The following is a 24,758-nucleotide window of genomic DNA, read 5'->3' on the forward strand; positions in this document are numbered from 1 at the left end:
GCTCTCCACCGCGTCGCCGAAAAGGCCGACCGGAGACACGGGGGAATCCAGGAACCGATGTTTGTCGGTCTCCCTCATGTCTGCCAAGGTCAGCTAGAGGTGGCGTTGCTGGACTACCAGAGTAGACATCGCCTGGCCAACAGAACCCGCTGTCACCTTCGTTGCCCGGAGGGCAAGGTCAGTGGCAGCGCGCAGCTCCCCAAGCAGCTGTTGGTCAGGACCTTCCTGGGGCATCTGCGACAGCGCTTTTGCCTGATAGAACTGCAAAAGGGCCATCGCGTGCAGGGCAGAGGCAGCCTGCCCACAGGCACTGTAAGCTTTCTCAGTCAGACCGGCTGAGAATTCACAGGCCTGGGACGGGAGACGCGGCTCACCGCGCCAGCCAGCGGCCGTTGGACACAACTGCATCGCAACAGACCGCTCGACTGGCGGGATCCTCGCGTACCCCCTGGCTACCCCGCCGTCCAGGGAGGTGAAGGCGGACGAGGGACCAGGCCCTGTACGAGCCCCATACGGAGCTTGCCAAGACCTGGTCACCTCATCGTGTACTTCCGGGAAGAAAGGCATTGGGGCGGGACGCTGGATTTGACCAGCGCGACCCCCCCCCCCCAAGTACCAATCGTCCAACCGAGATGGGCCGGGACAGGTGGTTCCACTCAAGCCCGACGCACAAGGCGGCCCGGGAGAGCACCTTCCCCCGAGGACTCAGGCTCACCTTCCGATGCAGCGATCGACATCCGATCCGCCGCCGACACACCAAAGGTAACGGCTGGACAGTCCGTAGAGGGCCCAGCGGAAACCAACGGTGGCACGATGGTTTGCGGTGCTGATGAGGCGGCAGGGGCCCGAGGAGCGTTTCCGCTCGGCGGGGGAGCCCTGACCGTTATCCCCAGGCCGCCCTCCCTATACAGCGCCGTACCGTCATTCCGGTTCCCGGGGCCGGAAAAAACGGTCGTACGCGGCATAGGAGAGGGGACTCCCGCTTCCTGAGACTTCAGGAAGGAGAGTCTCGACCTCAGCACTGCGATGGTCATGTTCCCGCAATGGGAACATGAACCATCCACAAAAGCTGCTTCAGCGTGCAGAATGCCCAAACACGAGATGCAGCGATTGTGTCCATCAGCAGGGACCAGGGAACGACCGCACCCAGTAACGCACAGACGAAATGACATACTGTCAGGGTTCGTCTGTAAAGCTCTTTTAGAAGGGGAAGTCAACTCACTCGTGCTGAAGCACCCAGGGAGCGACACGATGTGTCAGGTACACCACTCCCTGACACACCGAGGAACCGGCCCAAATCGCTACACACACACACTCTTTGTGTTGCTGTGAAAACAGCAGGTTTAGAGCTTATAGCTCAGCTCCTCGGACACTCGCGACCTCGCTGAACGTGCCCTCTTCACCAGCACTGAATTTCGCTGTAAATCCTCTTCTGAGGCAATGTTTTTAGAATAAAACAAACGAAGAAAGGAGTCTTCTAAAACAGGACACCAGTGAATGGCTCCGAAGCGAAAGACAGAGTGCGATTGCATCTGCTTCCTATTTATATACACCTGTCGGGGGCGGTGCGCATTATGCAAATATCGCACGCCAATTCCATTGGCTTGTTTTAGTTTACACGAAGATGATAGGGCTCTCTAAGCGATATCCCGATTCGTCGGTCACTACTGACGTACGTCGAACGTGACCGACTGAAAGGGAACAAGAGTTCAGTACATGGAAATGACATACAGTGAGTCTCAAACTCCATTGTTTCCTCCTTCTTATATAAATCTCATTTGTTTAAAAGACCTCTGAAGAACAGGAGAATCTCAACATAACACCAACTGTTACGTAACAGTCGGGGTGTACGCCCCAATATTTGCATATGCCAGCCCGTGTTCCCAACATTATGAAAGGCATTAGACAAGGGCAGGCAGTATTAACGTCTGGATGCGCACAGGTGAATCAACAGACTAGGTAAGCAAGCAAGAACAATAGTGAAAAATGGCAGATGGAGCAATAATAACTGACATGATCCATGATATCATGATATTTTTAGTGATATTTGTAAATTATGTTAGCATGTTGCTAATGTACTGTTAAATGTGGTTAAAGTTACCATCGTTTGTTAATGTATTCACGGAGACAAGAGCCATCGCTATTTTCATTTTTAAACACTTGCAGTCTGTATAATGCATAAACACAACTTCATTCTTTATAAATCTCTCCAACCGTGTAGCATTAGCCGTCAGCCACGGAGCACAGCCTCAAATTCATTCAGAATCAAATGTAAACAATAGTATACAATACTCACATAATCCGACGCATGCATGACGAACACTTTCTAAAGTTCCATTTGAGGGTTATATTAGCTGTGTAAACTTTGTTTATGCACTGTTCAAGGCAAGCGCGAGCTCCATTGGTGTGGAGCACGAGAATTAAAGGGCCAGTAGCCCTGAATCGGCTCATTTATAATGATGCCCAAAAATAGGCAGGTAAAAAAACAAACAAAAAAAACAAACTATGGGGTATTTTAAGCTGAAACTCCACAGACACATTCAGGGGACACCTTAGACTTATGTTACATCTTTTTAAAAAAGTTCTAAGGAACCTTTAAAGACACTGCTGTCAGTAGCTTCAGAGTTCCTATTCCCAGTGCGAATGCAACCAGGAACATGGCCCGGGGGAGAAATTAGTTCTCGGGGAACTATCCTAGTGACTAGTTCCTATAACTGAGTTCCTAGAACTATTTGGTGTAAAAGCCCCTATAGTTCAGAACACGTTCTCCCTGTGTCTGTGTGGGTTTCCTCCGGGTGCTCTGATTTCCCCCACAATCCAAAAACATGCAGCATAAGTGAATTGGAGATGCTAAATTGTCCGTAGGTGTGAGTGTGTACGTGTCCCAAGCCATGTAATGGGGAGGGTTGGGGGAAAATCATCGCCAAGAAAATTAGTAGTCTCTCGCGAATGGCCCATAGAAGATCACCAAGAGTCGGATTTGACTGAAAAGGTTAATGAATGAATTAATAGTGGAGCACATTTTAAAGAGTTAGTTGACACAAAAATGAAAATAATGTAATTTATTACTTACCCTCATGTCGTTCCACACCCGTAAGACCTTCGTTAATCTTCAGAACACAAATTAAGATATTTTTTGTTGAAATCCGATGGCTCAGTGAGGCCTCCATAGGGAAAAAACATATTGGCCTCCATACTAAAAACATATTTAAATCAGTTCATGTGAGTACAGTGGTTCAATATTAATATTATAAAGCGACGAGAATATTTTTGGTTCACCAAAAACACAAAATAACGACTTATTTAGTGATGGCTGATTTCAAAACACTGTTTCAGGAGGCTTCGGCGTGTAATGATTCTTCTGTGTCGAATCATGATTCGGATCGCGTGTCAAACCGCCAAACTGCTGAAATCATGTGACTTTGGCGCTCCAAACCGCTGATTCGACACAAAAGATTCATAACAATTCATAAGTGTTTTGAAATCGGCCATTACTAAATAAGTCGTTATTTTGTTTCGTTTTTTGCCGCACCAAAAATATTCTCATCGCTTTATAATATTAATATCGAACCACTGTACTCACATGAACTGATTTAAATATGTTTTTAGTACCTTTATGGATCTTGAGAGAGGAAATGTCATTGCTCCCTATGCAGGCATCATGGAGCCATCGGATTTCAACAAAAATATCTTAATTAGCGTTCCAAAGATTAATGAAGGTCTTACGGGGGTGGAACAGCATGAGGGTGAGTAATAAATGACAGAATTTTAATTTTGGGGTGAACTAACCCTTTAAAGCGTTGTTACATCATGCCCCACCTGTGCAACTGGGATTTAAACCTGGCTATACAGTGCCTTCTGCTAGTTAGCAAAGCATTATCTAAACTGCTACATAACAGTTTAAAATAATTCTAGATTTGTCTCCTTTTAAATAAAACACTAAAAACTGAGATAAAAAATTCACTTTGGTAACAAAAATGTACTTTTGCTATGGTTAAATAAATGTTCAGTAATATCTTCAAAAGATTTTTACATTTTTGCACATTTTTGTTCTCTATATAGTGTTGATATGGCAACTAGTAAATAAACTCGTCAAGTTTCTTCATGCTAGCATGTTTAAAAATGTTTAAACCATGCTACAACTAGCCCTGTGTTAGGTTGTGGGGCTCATCACTATATATCTCACTTTATCTAATTTTTCTCTCCTTTAACTCTAGAGTGTAAGGAAGACTTCTTTCTGCATAAGGGTCAATGTATAGTGGTGTGTCCTGATGGATTTTTTGAGGACACGGATCAAGGTGTTTGTAAACGTTGCCACATGGATTGTTTATTATGTGATGGACCTGAATCGAACAACTGTGATGCATGTTTCGACCGTGACAACACTCTGCACAACGGAGCATGTCTAGCCCCCTGTCCCTCACATACTTACAGAGAAAGCAGGTCCGGAGAGTGCATGGGTGAGACTACATTATGTTCCTTACTGTTAGGACACTAAAAAAAATTAACGTAATTTAAGACTAAAAAATAATGAGGTAAAAATGTGTTAATTGGTTAAAAGTAAGTTCCCATATGTACATAACATGGTGAATTTTTTTTTTATATTTTTATATTTAACTTATCTAATAGGACATTTCATGTTATTTTAAATTAAATGTAGTTTTTACTGTACATTAAAGTTAAATTCTTAAAACCTAAAATGTTGTCATAAAGTTCTGTTCCAAATTATTATTCATTTTTACAGAAAATTCAAGAAATGAATAGTACTTTCAGAAAATAAGTTTAAAATGATGGTACCACTTTACACTAAGGTTCATTTGTTAACATTAAGGTTAATTAACAATAAGCAATACATTTGTTGCATTATTTATTAATATTTGTTAAAATTGGTTAATAAAGATACAACTGTTCATTGTTCATGTTAGTTCACAGTGCATTAACTAATGTTAACAAATGCTTTTGATTTTAATTGTGTATTAGTAAATATTGAAATTAAGATGAACTAAGATTAATAAAGGCTGTAGAAGTGTTGTTCCTTCTTAGTCCATGTTAACAAACAAAACCGTATTGTAAAGTGTTACCAAAATAGGAACCACAAACAATTCAATTGACTTAAATTAAATTTACAATTAAGTTTATTGTTCTATAAATTATGACCTTTTTAATGACCATGACTATGTCACATGATGTTGATGAAAGGTCTTTGTCTCTGTTCTGCAGCCTGCGATAGTTCCTGTCTAACCTGTTCTGGTCCTCAAGACACATCCTGCACTAGCTGCTCTGAGGGCCTGGCGACGGATGCCCATGGGCGCTGCGTCACACCCACCACCTGCCCCTCACACCACTACAGCAACCAGGATGGAGAATGTCACTTGTGTCACAAGTATTGCCATGAGTGCTCCGGTCCACATCAGGACCAGTGCCTCAGCTGCTACCAGAACCACTATCTACTCAGTGAGTTCATGCTATACTGAGGCATGTTACTCTCTTGATTCACAAGTGGAAAATGACCTCAGTGAAAACAGAGAAATGAAGAAAGTTGTATCAGAGAGGCATTGCACTGAGTAGTCCCTTATATTTAAAGCTAGATGCATTTTCTAGATCTTCTGGTTCAATGTATCTCGTTCTTGAGACAGACATTAAAACATACATTTTTAACTGTTACAATTGGAAGGCCTTTCAAAAGGCCTTTCATCTTTCCATGAATTAGCAACAATACATGAGCAATAAATATTAATAAATATCGTAAAGCAAGAGCAATTCCACATTTCATAAATAAAACTAAAATATACACTACTGTTCAAATATTTGGGGTCAGTAAGAAATATTTTTATTCTGCAAAGATGCAATTTATAAATATGTTACATTTATAATATAAGTTTGAACCTTCTATTCATCGAAGAATGAATAGAATTTCCACAAAAATATTAAGCAGCACATCCGTTTCCAACATTTATAATAATAATTGTTTCTTGAGTATCAAATCAGCATAATAGATTGATTTCTGAAGGATCATGTGACACTGAAGACTAGACTATTGATGCTGAAAATTCAGCTTTGCCATCAAAGGAATAAATTACATAAAATATATTAAAATAGAAAACAGTTTTTTTAAACTGTAATAATATTTCACAATATTCCTGATTTACTGTATTTTTGATCAAATAAAATAAATACCCTAAACCTTAGGGTAAATAGGCTAAAATAGGGTATTTGTTTGTTATATTTATTTTAACCAAAACATGCAGGAGATGCATTTGATTGCTTCATTTGATATTAGATAATATTTTTAATCATTTAAAAACATAAATTTTTAAATTTTAATGTCAGCAGTCCATGGACAAATTAACTCCGAAAGTTTCTCTGCAAATTGTACATTTCACAAAGAAAACAAGTATTTTTGACTTGTTGTACACTCAAAAAAAAAAATGATAATGTATTTACTAAATTTTTTTTATGTTAACAGGTTCCACATAATTTGGCATTTTGCATTTAATTAACATTATTTATTTCAGTTAACTTAAATGTATTACATAAGGTTAACTCCATGCCATTTAGTTGAATCAAGTTAACATTCTTAATTTTATCCAAAACCATTAAGATTAATTATCCTAAAATTAATATCAAACAGAAGTTTAAAAACGTAATCCAGTATAATTGACTAGTTTATTTAGTGGATGCGTTCAAGTACAAGTATTTTCACAACTTTTTCAAAATCTTTACTCTGTAAAGACTCTTATTGTTAGGTGTTAGCCAAAAGATGATTTTCTCATGTTGCTAAAAACTGCTTAAAATAACACTTTATTTCAACATTTACTCTCCCAGATCAGCCCCTTTGCAAAGCATGATGGGAAGTGAAAGTCCTGTTTGATTGTGTCCTGGTTGAGTTTACTTGATTGAAACATGTTATTTTCATATGAAAACATCAAGTTGTCGAAAAGTAATTGTTTCAAGTTAATTTAACATGAAGCAATTAAATTTGAACCAGAAACCTAATACAATGGTGTTGAATCAAAATAAGTTGTTTAAATAAAGTGAACAGCATCAAAAATTCATTTTTTTAAGTGTATTTTGTTATGTATAGATGAATTTATTACTAAATTCCTTTTGTCCAAATAGTCAGGATCTTGAAAATTTAGTTGTCACTGTCTCATGATGTCCTAATGGTAATGGTATATTATTGCCAACATTACATTTAACTAAAATCAAATGTAGGCATTTAGTTTAGCATGTCTGTTAGTATAGAATCAGCTGAATGTTTGCAGTAATTCCACAGGTTCAAATATGATGATAATTTCTTAGACTCAAATAAGTCTAAATTTCATAAGTAGTAAAGATTCCACTTCATCCACAGATGGCAGCTGTGTGAATCAGTGTCCAGATGAATTCTTCAGAGGGGAAATACAACGCTGTGAACCCTGTCATCCTAACTGTTTCACCTGCATGGGGCGGCACAGCCATGAGTGCCTGAGCTGCAGAGATCACCTCTACAGAGATGTCAAAGAATGTGTGGACACGTGTCGCTCTGGGTAACAGCTTTACTGAATATAGCTAATGTTGCTTTATAAACAGTGGTGAATAACAAATTACTGACAGATTATCAGAAGCTGGTGAATTTTTTTAAAGTAGTTTCTTTTTGTGTCTTACAGTATTTTAGTGATAGACTGGTACATCACCCAGGCCGATTAATTGGACAGCATTTCAACTTTTAATATGTAACGCATTACGTTTTCTTTTTTCAAATATTTTTGACTGAATCTTTCCAGTTACTATGCCTCAGCTGGCTCTAGGACATGTGAGCGATGTGATGAGAGCTGTGGGGAGTGTCTTCAGGCCGGAGCCGAGGGGTGTGTAAGCTGCAGAGAGGGGATGCTATTTATCAGGAAACAGGGGCGCTGTGTGTCTTCCTGTCCTGATGCGTACTACCACGACACGCACCACAAAACATGTGAGGCCTGCCACCCCACCTGCAGAACATGCACAGGTATGGAACAGCTTACAGATCTGACTAAATATTTCAGTTCAATTCACATTTATTTGTATAGCACTTTTCACAATACATATAGTTTTAAACCAGCTTTACAGAAAATTAATGTCAGCATTACAATTTGGAGTGATCTGACAAACAAGTCAACTGAAAAGGCCCTTTGGAAAAGAAATGCACTTAATTGTACTGAAAGTACACCTTAATGTACTTTAATATCTTAAAAAGAATATATATAAAAAAAAAAAACTGTACTTGCAAATAATATAATATTAATAAAATAAAAGGTCACTTAAGTGTACTGGGCCTCTTTGGTCAGAACTGACCAAAAAAATTTACATTTTGAATTTTTAAAATTTTTAGCTTTATTGGAATGGGATGACCCTTTTGTCTTTCATTGCATTGGGTATGTTAACACAAAAAATCATGGACATGATTCAGAAATGTTAAAGGCCTTCACTCTATTTTAATCTGAAAAAATATAACACACACACACACGCACACACATATATACAGTACAGTCCAAAAGTTTGGAACCACTAAGATTTTTAATGTTTTTAAAAGAAGTTTCGTCTGCTCACCAAGGCTACATTTATTTAATTAAAAAAACACTAAAAAACAGTAATATTGTGAAATATTATTACAATTTAAAATAACTGTTTTCTATTTGAATATATTTGACAAAGTAATTTATTCCTGTGATGGCAAAGCTGAATTTTCAGCATCGTTACTCCAGTCTTCAGTATCACATGATCCTTCAGCAATCATTCTAATATGCTGATCTGCTGCTCAAGAAACATTTCATGTGTACAATTGTACAAAATATTTGTGTACAATATTTTTTTTTCAGGATTATTTGATGAATAGAAAGTTCAAAAGAACAGTGTTTATTTGAAATATAATCTTTTGTAACATTATAAATGTCTTTACTGCCACTTTTGATTGATTTAATGCATCCTTGCTGAATAAAAGTATTAATTTCTTTAATTTCTTTTCAAAAAAATAAAAATAAAAATTCTTACTGACCCCAAACTTTTGAACGGTAGTGTATAATGCTACAGAAGCTTTGTATTTCAGATAAATGCTGTTTTTTTGAACTTTCTATTCATCAAGGAATCCTGAAAAAAAAGTACACAACTGTTTTCAACATTGAAAATAATCATAAATGTTTATTGAGCAGCAAATCAGCATATTAGAATGATTTCTGAAGGATCATGTGACACTGAAGACTGGAGTAATGATGCTGAAAATTCAGCTTTGATCACAGGAATAAATTACTTTGTCAAATATATTTAAATAGTACACAGTTATTTTAAATTGTAATAATATTTCACAATATTACTGTTTTTTTTACTGTATTTTTAATTAAATAAATGTAGCCTTGGTGAGCAGACGAAACTTCTTTTAAAAACATTAAAAATCTTAGTGGTTCCAAACTTTTGGACTGTACTGTGTATATATATATATATATATATATATATATATATATATATATATATATATATATATATATAATGTGTGTGTGTGTGTGTGTGTGTGTGTGTGAGAAAAAAAATGTCATTGTTCAGCTGAAGTCAGTGTTGATTCAGTTTCGTTATAAGATCATCAATTATTAGTTATTTTCATCTATAAAGCAGTTCTGCAGAAAACAGTGATGTCATTGTCCAGCTCAGTTCAGTTCTTATCTAATAGTGTCAGTGCAGTCAAATCAATAATATTGTTGAATATTAAGTCAAAAATCACTCTTAAGTTCAACTAACTGCATTTCATATAAATTTAAACTATAAGAGTTTCAATGAATTGCAATTAACATGGAATGTTAACAATAATAGAATACACTTAAATGTGAACTGAACGTAAAGTTTATTATTTCTGTAATAAGTACTCTTTAAAAAAAAAAAACACACAAACTCAAAGTAAAAAGAGCAATGTTTTGAAATCAACACAGAGCCACAATGTTTCTTTTTTCAGGTAGTCAACTTGTGAATGTCATATGCTTAACAAAAAAAAAAGACACACTTCACCTAAAATTCTGTATTTAACCATGAATTATTAAATAATTTAAACCTAAAATGCTGGGATGTTATTTTGATTGACAGGCAAGAGTGTTGAGGATTGTGACTCATGTCACCCAGGTTATACATTCACACAGGGCACTTGCGAGTCGCCCTGCATCACAGGAAAATATGCTAAGTCTGAGGTAAACTTCTGTTTGAGTGCAGTCTTACACGCTTACTTCTTATTCTACTTTAATATTTTTTTATGAATGTGGTCACCTGATAGCTCTTGTGATCTCTCTACAGGAGCAGGGCTATAACTGTGAATCATGTGATGAATCCTGTTTGGAATGTAAAGGTCCTGGGCTTTATAACTGCACCATCTGTCCAGCACAATTCATCCTAACAGAAGGGGGGCGCTGTCTGCCCTGCTGCACCAACACAGAACATGAAGATACAGCTGCAGTTCAGCAAGAGTGCTGTAACTGTACTGAGACTAGAGGTATTTATCCTTAAAAGTGACATTTCAAAATATAACCTGTACTAACAAGTTGATCAGTGGCATAAAAAATGACAATATATGCTCATAGGAAAAATGTGCCTCTACCTACATTTTTGCAAAACTCCAAATGCTTACCTTTTAATATAATTCACTGCAGTCATTTATGTCATTTATTACTCACCCTCATGCCGTTCCACACCTGTAAGACCTTCAGAATGCAAATTAAGATATTTTTGTTGAAATCTGATGGCTCTGTGAGGCCTCCATAGCCAGCAATGACATTTCCTCTCTCAAGATCCATAAAGATACTAAACACATATTTAAATCAGTGTACAGTGGTTCAATATTAATATTATTAAACGATGAGAATGTTTTTGGTGCGCCAAAAAAACAAAATAACGATTTCAAAAAACTGCTTCAGGAAGCTTCGGAGCATTATGAAACAGCGTGTCGAATCAGCAATTCGGAGCACCAGAGTCACGTGATTTCAGCAGTTTGGCGGTTTGACGAAACGCGATCCAAATCATGATTCGATACGCTGATTCATAACAATCTGAAGCATCTCTATGTTTTGAAATCAGCCATCACTTTATAAGTCATTATTTAGTATTTTTTGGCACACCAAATATATTCTCGTCGCTTTATAATATTAATATTGAACCACTGTACTCACATGAATGGATTTAAATATGTTTTTAGTACATTCATGGATCTTGAGAGAGGAAATGTCATTGCTGGCTATGGAGGCCTCATTGAGCCATCGGATTTCAACTAAAATATCTTAATTTGTGTTCCGAAGAGTAACGAAGGTCTTACGGTTGTGGAACGGCATGAGAGTGAGTAATAAATTACATTATTTTCATTTTTGGTTGAACTAACCCTTTAAGTCGTCATAAAATCAAAATGAACCCTATTTACTTTGTTAGCGCATATTACTAGTCTTGTGCTGAACAATTAATCCATGCAAGTTAATACACAGAAAAAATATGTTTGTCGTACTAATCTTTAATCAAAATCTGAAAAGTTACTTTTCCTTTTCTGATGACGTCAGTTTGACGGCTTGGGTTGAAAACACTTAAACCCCTCCAACCGTTAGTCTGCTATAAGCGAGAGATGGAGGAGCACTTAAGTAAAACCCTGCCTTCTATTCAATATTCCGTTTCATTTGGAAATATGTCACAATGCTGGAAAAAGTTGTTTGCAACTTCCGGTTCAAAGGGACTTTAATAAAGACTTATTTTCATTTTCAGTTCCTTGCACAATGACCTCAAAGCATTTTACCATAGCGCATCATTTGTAAATTAATACATTTTGTTATTTTCATAACTTGACCAGCTCCATATGCATGGCTTTTCTGATGTAGTAAACTAGCTTAACTGGTACACCACTATATACGAATATGAGTTATACGATAAAATACAATAATACGATAAAAGGCCTATGATATAAAAAGGATTAAAGAGCTCAAATTCTTGTAGAAGCAAGCTAAAATGGTATATTTCAGCGAAAATTTTTTTTCCTCACGTTTGCTTTTGTTAACACGATCAGTTAGGTTTAGGTTTAGTGCAGGTGGTATATTATTTCCAAATATGATTAACCTTAACCTTTTAGCACCACTCATTGGACATTTCATTCATCCATGATACACAACAACCAATGTAATAAAACCCTGCCAGATTTTCATTGATCATTGACAAAACTGAACATGCTTTTAGTGCCCTCACTGGACATTTCACTTTGAAAGTGCCACAAAACATGCAAGAAGTAACATTAAATTTCACGGAAATGTCATTACAATTATGTTTTTCCTATGAGCCTGTGATGGAATTTTCATTTGAGGGAGAAATGTTCCTTGAATACTAAAATAGTTGTCCTGTCTTGGTTCATCTGTTGTGTCAGAAGTTTAAAAGAATCTTTTATCTCTGTTGAAGGTGAGTGTGTCCTCAGCACTAACTTTGCCTTCCGTAACCATGAGGAAGAAGAGTACACAGGAAACCTGCCACTCTTCATCACCGCCTCCATCCTGCTCGTCTTTGCCTTGATCGCGGTAATCATCCTCATTAAACGTTCTCTTTCCAAACGACCCATGCCAGAGACCGCTGTCCAACGTGGGTATGAAAAACTGGGCCATGGTGGAGGCAGAGACAGCTACTACAGATCATCATCTACATCTGCATATGGTGGTCAAGCAAGCTCTAGTTCTGGACGTTTCCGTGAGTCACAGCTAGTGGACCTTGGTGATCAGAAGGGGAGTCGGGAAGATGACGATGAAGATGACGAAGATGAAGATATTGTGTACATGGGGCAGGATGGCACTGTGTATCGCAAATTCAGATACGGGCAACTGGGAGATGAGCAGGAAGATGAGTTAGAATATGACGATGAGAGCTACAACTACAGATAACACCATCTGTTTAAACAGAAATTTATTCTGCAGGGTTTATGAAAATTGTCATTTGGAATGCAAAAGCAACACTGTGTTTAAAAATTCTATTTAAAAAAAAGTTCAGCAAAGTTCTGAACTCATATGTGAATAGTAATGTATTGTGTAGGATGATATAGTGACGATCACAAATTGTAGTTTAAGATTTTATGCTGTAGTGTATCCTCTCTGCTTCTTTTCTTTTTTGACCTCTTTCATTTTTCATCTTTTATGAAGACAGCTGAGTGTTGTACTTTTTTTGTTTGTTTGTTCTACCTGTGTGAGTGACTTCTTTTTTTTTTTCTTTTTTCTTTTTTTTTGGAATGCGTGCATTATGTCAACAGTCCATATGCAGTACTTTTGCTAGTAGCAGAAGTACAAATGAGCTTTTTCCACTTAGGACTTTGTCTTATGGTCATTTTTTTGTTGTGGAAGTGTGTCAGCTGTAAATTTTAATAAAAGTATAACAATGTTACGTGTTAATTTCCTATTCCATGTATTGTCAGTAATTTTTGACCTACTGTATTTCAATTATCCAGATCAGATTCTACTTCTGCCCCAACACGTTTGATTTTCCCTCCAGTTACATTTGTGCCTTCATCAAAATAATGATCATACCGAACTATTCAAAAAGGACTGAAACAAATTTTATGACACTTTGTATCATTTACTAATCAAATATTATCAGAGGAAATATTTATATTTGTATGTGATTGACAAATTGTACTGTACGCAAAAATAAATAAATAAATAAATTCTGCCAGGACATTGTCACACAATCCAGGATGATGAAGAAGATCTAATTGCAGTGATACTTTATTAAACAAAACAGAAGAGAACAAGCCACAACCACCAGACAAAGCACAATTAAAACTGAGGACTATATATTAAGCAAACTAATGATCTAAATAAGGAACTGGTTTGTGAAATCAATGGAACAATGAATATCCACGACAACCAATGAAAACATACTAAGTAAACAGGAAATAATGAAAAAAACTAAAATTCCATGAACAAGAAACCAAAACAACAACTGGAACCAATGAGCCCGATCAACAGAGTTTAGCTCCAACCCTGAAAAAAACACTCATCTGCCTATAACTTTAGTAATCCTGAAGACCTTGATTAACTTGTTCAGGTGTGTTTGATTAGGGTTGGAGCTAAACTCTGCAGGGCAGTGGCTCTCCAGGATCAACGTTCCCTACCCCTGGCTTAGTTTCGTTCATCTTCAAAACACAAATGAAGATATTATAAATGAAATCTGAGAGATGTCTGTCCTGACTGACAGAGGTGCCACCGAGAGATGTAGAAATCCAGGCGGAGTCTGATGGACAAAGGGACCGGAGACACCGGAGGACCGGCAGACCAAGTGGAGCTGCCGTGAGGACTGAGACGGAGCTGGAGGGAAGGAGGAGCCTGACAGAGGTGAAAAGGTAGAGGAATGAGTCACACCGGTAGGCTCAGAACGCCATGGAGGAGGAAGAGAGACGACTGACCAAGGTGGAGCCAGAGGGATGATGGATCCCGGTGGAGCTCAGTTGCGGGCATTGGCTCTGGCTCAGGGTCCATGGCAAGCATAAGCTCTGGCTCTGCTGTGGGCTCAGGCTCATTTTCCCACCGTGGGCTTGATGAAGCATTGAATGGGTTTAGAAGGGTGGGTGGGGTGAAGGGGGATCTATTTTGAAGTGTAAAAAATGTCCCTCGAGGACCATCTCCAAGCCTTCATTTGGGCATTTAGTCCTGCCCAGAAGAACACACAAAGGCTGTTGTCATTGTAGTTTAGGACAGGGGTTTTCAACCTTTTTGGGCATGCGCCCCCCTATGTTTATCTAATTTCACTCGTGCCAATTCAGTTCAGGTTACCTGCTGTAACCATAGCCAATGATTAGCTGGGAGAATAGTAACATTGCCCCCTCTAGTGGATGAATAAAGATTTGCTAGTAAAATCTCAAATTTACAGCTGTTTCACTCGAGAATTTAACTGTTTCACTTCTGAATTAACAGGTGCCCGCGCCCCCCTTAACAGAAAACCCCTGGTTTACGAGATGGACAAGATCTAAAAAAAAAAACTTTCTGTGTGCTCCTCGAGGGAGTGATCCCCCTTGGAGAGGAGGAGGATCTCTACTGCAAAACAACTGAACATGATAATTATAAGTTTACACACACTTCATTTAACCCTAAACACATCACAATGCAATGAGTAATTCAAAATATGGTTAAAAAAATCTTTATATTAACAATGGGGCCCGTTGGGCTCTATTTTATACAAATTTTCTTATGTGGGAATCGGAAAATTCAAATTTGCTTCATTCAGAATAATCCAGTCATATTTCAAGTCACTTCATTAAGACTTCAACAGTTACATTATGTGCTAATTTGGGTAAGAATGGTTGCTGAGATTAAAATCAAATTAGGGTTAGGTTAACTGTAAGCGTCAAATGTTCCAAGACAAATGTTCTTTTCCATAAAAAAGAAGTGTGTGGCAATCATGGCTATCACAAAAGTACCATAAAAATAGTACATGTCTCGTGCACTTTCAAAGACTCCAAGTATTCTGAATTAATTTGATAGATTTGTGAGAGAAACAGAAATATTATTTGTCATTCACTGAACATACTGATACTCGGATTTTCATTTTCGTGTGATTTATCCCTTGAGAACATAAAACTTTAACAAATGTGCTTTTTCAGAGAACTGTCCAGTGTTGTTTCATACCGAGTTTTGTCATTTAAAATTTTAGAAAGAAATGTCATAGGTATCAAAGTATTACATAAAATAGCACCACACAATTGTTCAGATATGAATTAAATTTATTGATATTACTCTGCAATACAACATACATCTCAATCTCAATATGCTCTGCTGGAGAAGGCCTCTGGATTAAAGTTCATCTATTTATATTCTTCGATTGAATTTCTGTCTAAAAGGATCTAATGTCAACAACCAGGGACACATGCAGTGATACAATCACAAACATAATGTCTCTCAAATATTCACACTCACACACACACACACACACACACACACACTTGCACACTTCATTTGAATTTAGCCAATCTTTTAAAGTCCCTTTATTTTAGTTCCCAAACCTGTTAGCAGGAAGAACTTGGTACCTTACAGCATATAAACACATTCACAAACAATCACACACGCAAATACAAACCTATACACATACACACTCTCACACACTGACACAAGAGGTGTTTGAAGGTAGACAGATCAGTCACAACGAACATGAAAACCTCTGAAACAGCATGCTCTTAGGATTTGACAGACCTTTGATTGTGGCAACTATTTTTACCTTTGTACAATGCAAACACTCAATAAGACATCAAAGTTCTGAAACATCTAGGACTGATTTTAGTGCTTTGAGCACAAGAACATCTAATGCATTACTACATGGCTTATGATTCTTAAAGGTGAAGTGTGTCATTCTGGCGCCCCTAGTGGCACCAATAGCACTAACTTGATTTAAAAACATTAAAGAGGACCTACTGTGTGTGTGTGTGTGTGTGTGTGTGTGTGTGTGTGTGTGTGTGTGTGTGTGTGTGTGTGTGTGTGTGTGTGTGTGTGTGTGTGTGTGTGTGTGTGTGTGTGTGTGTGTGTGTGTGTGTGTGTGTGTGTGTGTGTGTGTGTGTGTGTGTGTGTGTGTGTGTGTGTGTGTGTGTGTGTGTGTGTGTGTGTGTGTGCTTTTGTTTATATTACATTGTGGGGACCAAATGTCCCCATGATGTAATATAAACCTGAGTTCACCTACATCGTGGGGACCAGCCAGCGGTCCCCACAATGTAAATGGGTTTATAAATCATATAGAATGAGTTTTTGTGAAAAAGTAAAAGTTTGCACAGTTTCCTGTGAGGGTTAGGTTTAGGGGTAGGGGCAGGGTAGGGGGATAGAATGTACAGTTTGTTCAGTGTAAAATGCATTGAAGTCTATGGAAAGTCCCCACAATTCACAAAAACAAACATGTGTGTGTGTGTGTGTGTGTGTAATATATATGTATATATATATATATATATATATATATATATATATATATATATATATATATATATATATATATATATATATATATATATATATATATATATATATATTCTCCATTTTTAATTTGATTATTTCTTTCACAATGCTTCATAAAAATGTAGTTCTTGAAAATGAGTGGGAAAAATATTTTCGGAAACCCAGGCCGCTGAAAAAGTGAGCACTGTTGCACACTTTCATATTTATATTAGCAAACACCGGGTTTCACAAACATTCTGAGGCTACCTCTTGTGGCAATATCCACTACCGTTCAAAGTTGAGCCAGACATGTTTGACTGCAAAAACTGTTATGAAACAATGCTTTGAAAGAGTAACAAAATGCTTCATGCTACATTGTTCAAAGAGTCAATCTATGAAGGGCTTAAAGGATTATTTCACCCAAAAATGTAAAAAATTGTAATGAATTACTCGCCCTCATGTCATTTCAAATTTTACAATCTCTTTATGAACTTTTGGAGTGTCAAAGTAGTTGCGTGGACTCAAAGGAGGGATAGAAATCTCTCAGATTCCATTTAATATGGGTTTGGAACAACATAAGAGTGAGTAATTGATGACAAGTTTTTAAATTTTGGTAGAACTAACCCTTTAATGCAATAGAGAAAGCATTTCAACATAACACACTTCACATTTAAGAACTACTTACAGAGATTTCTCTCTGCTGATTTTGAACTGATACATAAAGTGATATGAGGCTGAGTTTAAATTCATACCTGACTCCTATTGTTTCTTACAAAGGAAATAAGTAACTCTAGAGTGCTCTATCTTCTATTTCCCCAAGTCATCAATTTAGCATGAGAGGGTAGAGAGTTAGCATTGGTGCTAACAGGATGCTACGTATTATCTTTGTGTTTAGAATAAACTTGCATGCATTAATATTAATACAGAGCAACTGAAGTGAAAGGATTCTTTGCCTATTTTTCCCTTTATACATGCTCCAATTAGAAAAATACCTGACTGTGAAAATTATGAGCCTAAAGGGGGAAAGTACAGCATAATATTATTGCTAAAATGCCTCTCATGCATAATTCAAATAACAAGAGAAACTTTTGCAAGACGATAGGAGACGAAGAATGTTTCAAGCATTGAACTGGTTTAAGCTACTGTTCTGTGGTGCAAATTGAAATGTGAGAGGAATTATTATATTTGAGGTGATTTGTTTTAAAGAATATGTGGTGCTGCTTTAATCATCTCAGCACTATGAGATACCAAAAATACCCTTTTCTCTTATTATAAGTAATTATTGCATTCACTTTGAATTTGCAATCATTACAATTTGAAATACTCAAAACCTTTACAGACATATTGTTCTTGCACCCACAGCCAACGGCTCTTATGAACTGCTCGCATTGGGTTGAGCTCTGCAACAAATATAAAGTTATATCAGTATTATTAATTATACTTTTATTTAGTATTATTTTAAAAATCCAGAAAAGTCATTTAAAGTGTACAGTACATGAAACAGCATTCACAACACATTTTACTTCTGTAAAATGAATTTCCAAGTACTAAAAAAAATTTTTTTTTTTAATGACGCTATGGGGAATGGCATTAGTGTGACTAGTGTCTGAAGCATTTGTGCCAACACAACAATTTCACTGGCCAACAACAGTCCATGATGTCACTACCGGAGCACCCATGAGTATAAGAGGGTGCCTGCAATGTATGTCATCAGCTTTTTTGACTTCAGGTTTGTTTGTGTTAGCGCATGTAAAGGCATTTATCATGGATATGCACCTGAACACGCGTTTCAGGAGGTGTGTGCCTTAGAAGCCACGTTCCATCCAAGGATTTTTTTGTGAAAAAAGGTTTATCGCTTCAAAATGTTTAACGATATATCTGATGGAAATGACATTTGTCGATAAGATTTCTCAAATGTCGACACAATCTTTTTCCGTTTATTTGGTGCATCACAAGGATGAGAATCTCTGCAGTTCGTAAAATATGTGTCTGTCAAATTAGGGAAGACTGTTGGGAGTTTTCAAAGCTGACAAAAAGAAAGGTAAAATAAAATAGCCTACAGAAATGTTACTTCTGTATCTAAATAAATAAAAGTAGCCTACTGTCATAAAATTGTGATTCTGTTTCGATTTCAAATATTTTTTTGCACATATTTGCTTTGTCGATAACAAAACAGCACAAAAACTGGATGGAAACTTGGCTAGTGTCCCAGGTTTTTGACACCAGAGGACACACAAGACTTGTGCATTATGTGTTTGGGTGAGGAGCATATGTTCTTGAGGGAGCTGAATGCTTCCATTGTGAGGTTCACAATGAGGAAGCTCAAGCTGGCCGAGGAGTTCGAGAAAGGTATGTCTCTCTCACGTTCCTCGTTCACTGCTTTTCCATCTGCCATTGGTCATTCGATGGTGGCAATGGTGGCCAAAGAGAGCCATCTGTGGTTGAACTTGGCAGACATCAAGGATAAGGAGAGAAACTTTCTCCTTGATGTGCCGATCTTGCCCTTTGAGCTTGTTTAGAGAGGTGAGGCTAGGTGGTATATCCCACATCGGTCTAAATCTTCGCCTAAGATTTCTGAGTGACCCTGTTCTATCACAGTCTGAGGACTGGAGGCAATGCCAGAGGGAGAGCGTGGCCACTTGTTCTCCTTTGAGGACACTAGGAGGAAGAGATAATATCTCAGGGAAGTGATTGAAAGAAAGCGATTTGGTAAACAGGACTGAATTGCTGAGGAGAAGTAACATCCGTCCTCCTTCCCTTCCTTCTTCCATTACCTCCATTACTTAGCAATTATTGAAATGGGCTGGAACTGCTCTCCTATGGTGAGATATATCTACTCAGGGTTGAGTAGGAGTATTGTCAGCAGTATCAAGGGTTGTAGCTAGCGCTTAGCAGGCTCCATTTGGTAGGCTGCTCTTTGGGGTTGAGTAGAGTAAGTGTTGAGTAGAAACCACCTCTTCTGTCTAGGTTTTAAAGTAGGGTCCTCCACTCCCTGTTGGAGCCCTAAACAATCCCTTAGAATCTAACAAGTGGAGGTATTTTGCCTTACAGCATCCCTTTTTGTTTTTTGGCACCTTTGCAGGTGCCGGGAGTCTTGGGATCTTGGATGAGTTCAGGCAGGGTGTGAGCACTTCCCCCCAACTGTGTGGTGGTGGAAGAGCTAAAGCTCCCCTGTAGCTCCCCTATGGGTTGGAGTTCTCTGTAATGAGGATGATGAATAATTATTCTAGATGTGACCCCTATATATGCTCCCCCTAGAGATGTGGAAGGCCAAGATCGCAGTTCAATTGAACTTGCAATTGCTCTCCCTGGGCCAGTTTTCCATAGAAGATATGTCATGCAAGAGAAGTTGACACTGCTAAACCTAGAGCTCTGCTCTTGGGCATGTGGCTTTCCTTGTCCAAGCATAAGAGATTGAGTGTTGGCTAAAGGAATATTACCACTTGACAGCTATGAGGCTTTGGGTGTGCCCTGAATGATTGACGCATCTAACTCCAGCTAAGTGAGTCCATAGAATCAATTTATGCTATACCCATTATGGATGTGCATAGGCACAGCTAATGAGACAGACATTCCCTCAGCATGGCAGAGAGGGTATTTGTTCCCCATAGCGTCGATCCAGATGCAGTGTTGAGTTCCACTTCCAAAGGGAACATCTCAGGTTACAACTGTAACTGTGGTTCCCTGAAAAGGGGAATGAGACACTGAGTCTTGCTGCCATGCATTGGGCTCCCCTGCATGTCTCCTTCAGACAAAGAAGTGGATGACGTACATTGCAGGTGCCCTTTTATACTCACTCCGGTAGAGATGTCATAGACTGTAGTCAACTAAATAAATTGTTGTGTTTGCACTTGTGCTTCAGAAAACGGCCTTGATCCAGACGTTGAGGAAACCATGGCTAAAGTCGTAACCTGAGATGTTTTTTAAAAGGATTTTTTTTTTCACAGTAGGACCATGAACATGTAAAATGGTTTGTATGTTGCTATTTCATGTTGACTTTAAAAACATCTTAATATGCTAATATGATTGTTTACTAAAATGATTTAGAAATCTTACATGGATTCTTGTGGAATCTCACTTCCTTGTAGAAAGCTGTTGATTCTTTAAAAGAAATGAAAAAAAGATATATTTGTTTATATAGCTAGAGCACTGTATGACATTTTGACAAAAATACAAAGGTCTCCAAGTCAAAGATCTCCAAAAACAAAAAACAAAAAGAAAACTGTAATACTCACTTAGAGCTCTCTGCTGCTTCCCGTAACTCCTCATCCAGTCTAGAGAGGCAGAGATAAATTAACTAGACAATAATTTCATACAGTATTTATTACATTATTAGATTGTTAGATTATTAGAGGTTCGGCAGAAAAAAGGTTGGTAACTCCTAAAACCTATAAACCATATAATGTTGCTCTTCACCCCAGCGTTTGAAATGTCTGTTCCCATAGAAACGTGTCTTCACAGGTTTTAAATTACAGAGTCACAACTCCTGTGCAGATTCTCATGAACACACTCAACACCTCTTCAACAGCTACATCTGTCAGCAATCGTCTCGCTCTCACAACCTGTGTGTGCTGTTGATCAGTGCCATGATGATTCCTCTTTTTTCTCCTTCCTATTGTGTAGTTCAGTGCCAAAAATAGATTGGCATACATTTAAATGTAAGATAGTTAAACATGTCGCTCATTGATACTTGCTCACCTGATGATGCACTCGGGTATGTGGACGTACTCCATTGGGATGAGCTCCTCCAGTTCAGCTAAGCTGTTCACATACTTTATCTTACTGCTAAACTTCGAGCTGGAAAACATTTATAATTCAATTTTATTTTGTTTGTTTTTGTTTCCAAAACCAATATTTTGTACACTACGGCTATGTTCAGACTTCAGGCAAATCTGATTTTTTTTCTCAAATCAGATCTTCTCAGGCAGACTGTCCGCACTATTAACTGCAAGTGATCAAATAAGATTTGTGTGCCCAGGTGAAAAAAGATAGTATGTTAAAATCACATTTTAGTTCAAATTCATAGTGTCTCAAAATAACACAGTTGAGTACACTAAGATGTTCTTAAGATTGTTTTAAGAACTACTAAAGAAGAACTTTTAGTATATTACGTACAAAATAAGTGCATGAAAATAGAGGACTTTAAGTACATTATGGAAGTGTACTAAGTGTACTGAAATAAAGTGTATTTTACTGCACTTTTTTCACCTGGTTATAGGGTTTACTTGTAATGAATTAATTATTTGTACTATATTTTTCATGGAAATCCATTTAAATAGAACTTGACAGTATAAAAATCCAGTAATTTTTTAGGTAAAGCGTTCATAGCACACTTTTAAGTAATGCACTTTTAAAACACTTTATATTTGGTTTACTTTATCTGATTACATTTAAAATCATTTGAAGTGTAACTGCTAATTATTGCATTTATATTAAGTGTACTTAAGTACCACAGTTGGGAAACTGTATAACTAGTACATTAGTAAAATATTTGTAATAAAATTAATTTCATTTAAACTTAGGATTACTATATAAAAGTCTACTAAGATGGAACTTTTTGTTAAGCATTCAAAGCACACTTTTAACAAATACACTAATAAAACTTCTCTGTATATTTCTGAGGTAGTATACTTTATTTCAATGCACTAAAAATCTATTTAAGTAGTAGTGGTATTTAGTATACTTTTCCAAGTGCAGTGACGTACTGCTGAAGTACAAATATACTTTGAATTAGTGTATTTATAGTGTATAATTTTGACACTTATTTAGTAACAAAATAAAGAATGTACTAGAAATGTACTTGCTTGTATTTAAGTATTTTTTTTTATGCACTCAAGTATATTTTTTTTCACCTGGGTGCTCAGACATAACCAACCTCCATAAGTTACTTTGGTAGGTGTTACCAAAAGATGGATTCAGGAAAAATTGAGGTGGTTGGATATGTGGTTTGAATCAGACTTTCAAAAACCCGTCTGGATAAAATCTGAATATGCAAAAAAATCAGATTTTTGCTGGCAGTCTGAACATGGCCTATGATTCAAAACTTTTGACACAACTACTTATTCTTTATTTATTATTATTATTATTATTATTATTTAAAAAATAAATTAAATTAAAAGAAGTCTCTTATGCTCATCAAGGCTGCATTTAAAAAAAAAATCAAATATACAGTTAAAACAGTAATATTGTGAAATATATTTTTAATTTAAAATAACTATTTTGTTTTCTATTTTAATATATTTTAAAATGATCCTTCAGAAGTCATGCCAATATGTTGATTGGGTGCAAAAGAAACATTTCTTAATATCAATGCTGAAAACAGTCGTTTGCTTAATATTTTTGAGGAAACCATGATACATTTTTTTTTTCAGGATTCTTTGATGAATAGAAAGAACAAAAGCATTTATTTGAAATAAATATTTTAACATTGTAAATGTCTTTACTATCACCTTTGATCAATTCAATGTATCCATGCTATTAATCTTTACATTGTATGGTAGTCTTTATTTGTAGTCTTTTATTTTTAGTCTTTATAACTAATTTCAAGCATTTAAGTTTTTAATATCATGAGAAACATTCCATTGAGTGTATCTAAACTATTGACTGATACTAAAAAACTAAGATAAAAACAAAAAAATTGACAGACAACATACCTGATAAATGGTTTTGTGATGGCTAGAATTGTCCTAATGAACCATGATGGGTGAACAATAATGAAAGATTTTAAGTTCTTTCTAAGCCTGAAAAAGTGTAAACACAACAAAATTAGTCTTCATATTTAATATACTGTATATTGTGCATTGCACATTTTAATAAATTTAACATACTGTAGAAGGCAGAATATTGATATTGAAGTAATGTATATTTTATATACCTCCTGTCAATCATCTGGTAGCATCTCTTGAGCCAGTTGAGGCCAGGCATCCTCCGGTGTGGAGTGGCTCCATTCAGATAGATGATCATGTAGTCCTCTGCTACCATGAGCTCTAGTGTACTGATAACATACCTGAAGAGTAATTCACATTCATTTAGTTATTTATTCTCAATACATTTAATATTATTATATTTCGGGATTATTCTATTATATTATAGGATGAACAAGCCTATTTTGACATCAGGGCAACTGACTGGCTCAAAAAACTTTTCATATCAGACTGAACTCACAGAAAGAGGTTTTCCATGATCTCGTGATAGTCCTCTCTGTCACTGTCAGGGAGGAAGCATGCTGCAAACACAATGATGGCATTTGCACCATTGCCATAGTAGCCTGTTAGTAAAGAAAATAACAGTTGTGAAGGATCCCTGGAAACAGTCACAGCAGTTTCAGTATTATTAATTGCTCAACACATTTAAAGGCACTTACCCCTGTGGAAAAAGTGTTCTTTATTGTAATAAATGTGCACACACTACTTAAAATATATTTAAAAGCTGAAAAAAGGGCACTTAATCATAGTTTCTTAAGACACTTTTAAATTTTAAAGTCTGTTGTCATGCTTTAAAGAAGTACACTTATTTTTAAATGTTGTACTTGATTGATGTAACTGTTAATATATTTTAAATGTTCTAAATTGCAACTTCATCATTGCAAATATGTAATTACAAATATATTTAAATACATGACGTTTCAATAAAAATTATGTGAAAGTACATTTTAGTACACAATAAATGCTTGTCAATACATTCAACAATATACTTTTACCATATGTCAGAGACAATAGAAGTAATTATGAAATTAGTACAAGTCCTACTTAAGTGGGTCAAAAACACTCTTACATTCAACTAATTGCATTTAATTGTCAGTCATTTCCAGTTAAGTGTCTGAAAACATTACATTTAATTAGCACTTACAGT

At 36.7% G+C, this 24,758-nt stretch overlaps 2 protein-coding genes across 6 annotated transcripts in view; one reads left to right on the forward strand and one right to left on the reverse strand.

The window, feature by feature from the left end:
* Positions 1-13,183, forward strand: part of pcsk5a (proprotein convertase subtilisin/kexin type 5a) — a 49,133-nt gene extending 35,950 nt beyond the window's left edge. The window contains exons 31-37 of the mRNA XM_067406547.1: positions 4,218-4,460; positions 5,221-5,454; positions 7,355-7,529; positions 7,767-7,984; positions 10,084-10,184; positions 10,288-10,483; positions 12,415-13,183. Coding sequence (XP_067262648.1) covers positions 4,218-4,460; positions 5,221-5,454; positions 7,355-7,529; positions 7,767-7,984; positions 10,084-10,184; positions 10,288-10,483; positions 12,415-12,887 — 1,640 coding nt within the window. The 3' untranslated portion in view covers positions 12,888-13,183. The remainder of the gene's footprint in view (positions 1-4,217; positions 4,461-5,220; positions 5,455-7,354; positions 7,530-7,766; positions 7,985-10,083; positions 10,185-10,287; positions 10,484-12,414) is intronic.
* A 3,825-nt stretch (positions 13,184-17,008) lies between these two features.
* The window catches only part of prune2 (prune homolog 2 with BCH domain), a 43,932-nt gene continuing 36,182 nt past the window's right edge, over positions 17,009-24,758 (reverse strand). For all 5 annotated transcript variants that reach the window (XM_067406718.1, XM_067406719.1, XM_067406721.1 and 2 more), the window contains 7 exons: positions 24,072-24,174; positions 23,782-23,913; positions 23,561-23,647; positions 21,606-21,704; positions 21,143-21,181; positions 20,964-21,008; positions 17,009-18,307 (listed from right to left, as the gene is read on the reverse strand). In XM_067406718.1, the coding sequence (XP_067262819.1) occupies positions 18,280-18,307; positions 20,964-21,008; positions 21,143-21,181; positions 21,606-21,704; positions 23,561-23,647; positions 23,782-23,913; positions 24,072-24,174 (533 nt within the window). In that variant the 3' untranslated portion in view covers positions 17,009-18,279. The remainder of the gene's footprint in view (positions 18,308-20,963; positions 21,009-21,142; positions 21,182-21,605; positions 21,705-23,560; positions 23,648-23,781; positions 23,914-24,071; positions 24,175-24,758) is intronic.

Source organism: Chanodichthys erythropterus, chromosome 13 (genome assembly GCF_024489055.1).
Source record: "Chanodichthys erythropterus isolate Z2021 chromosome 13, ASM2448905v1, whole genome shotgun sequence".
Classification (NCBI taxonomy): Eukaryota; Metazoa; Chordata; class Actinopteri; order Cypriniformes; family Xenocyprididae; genus Chanodichthys; species Chanodichthys erythropterus.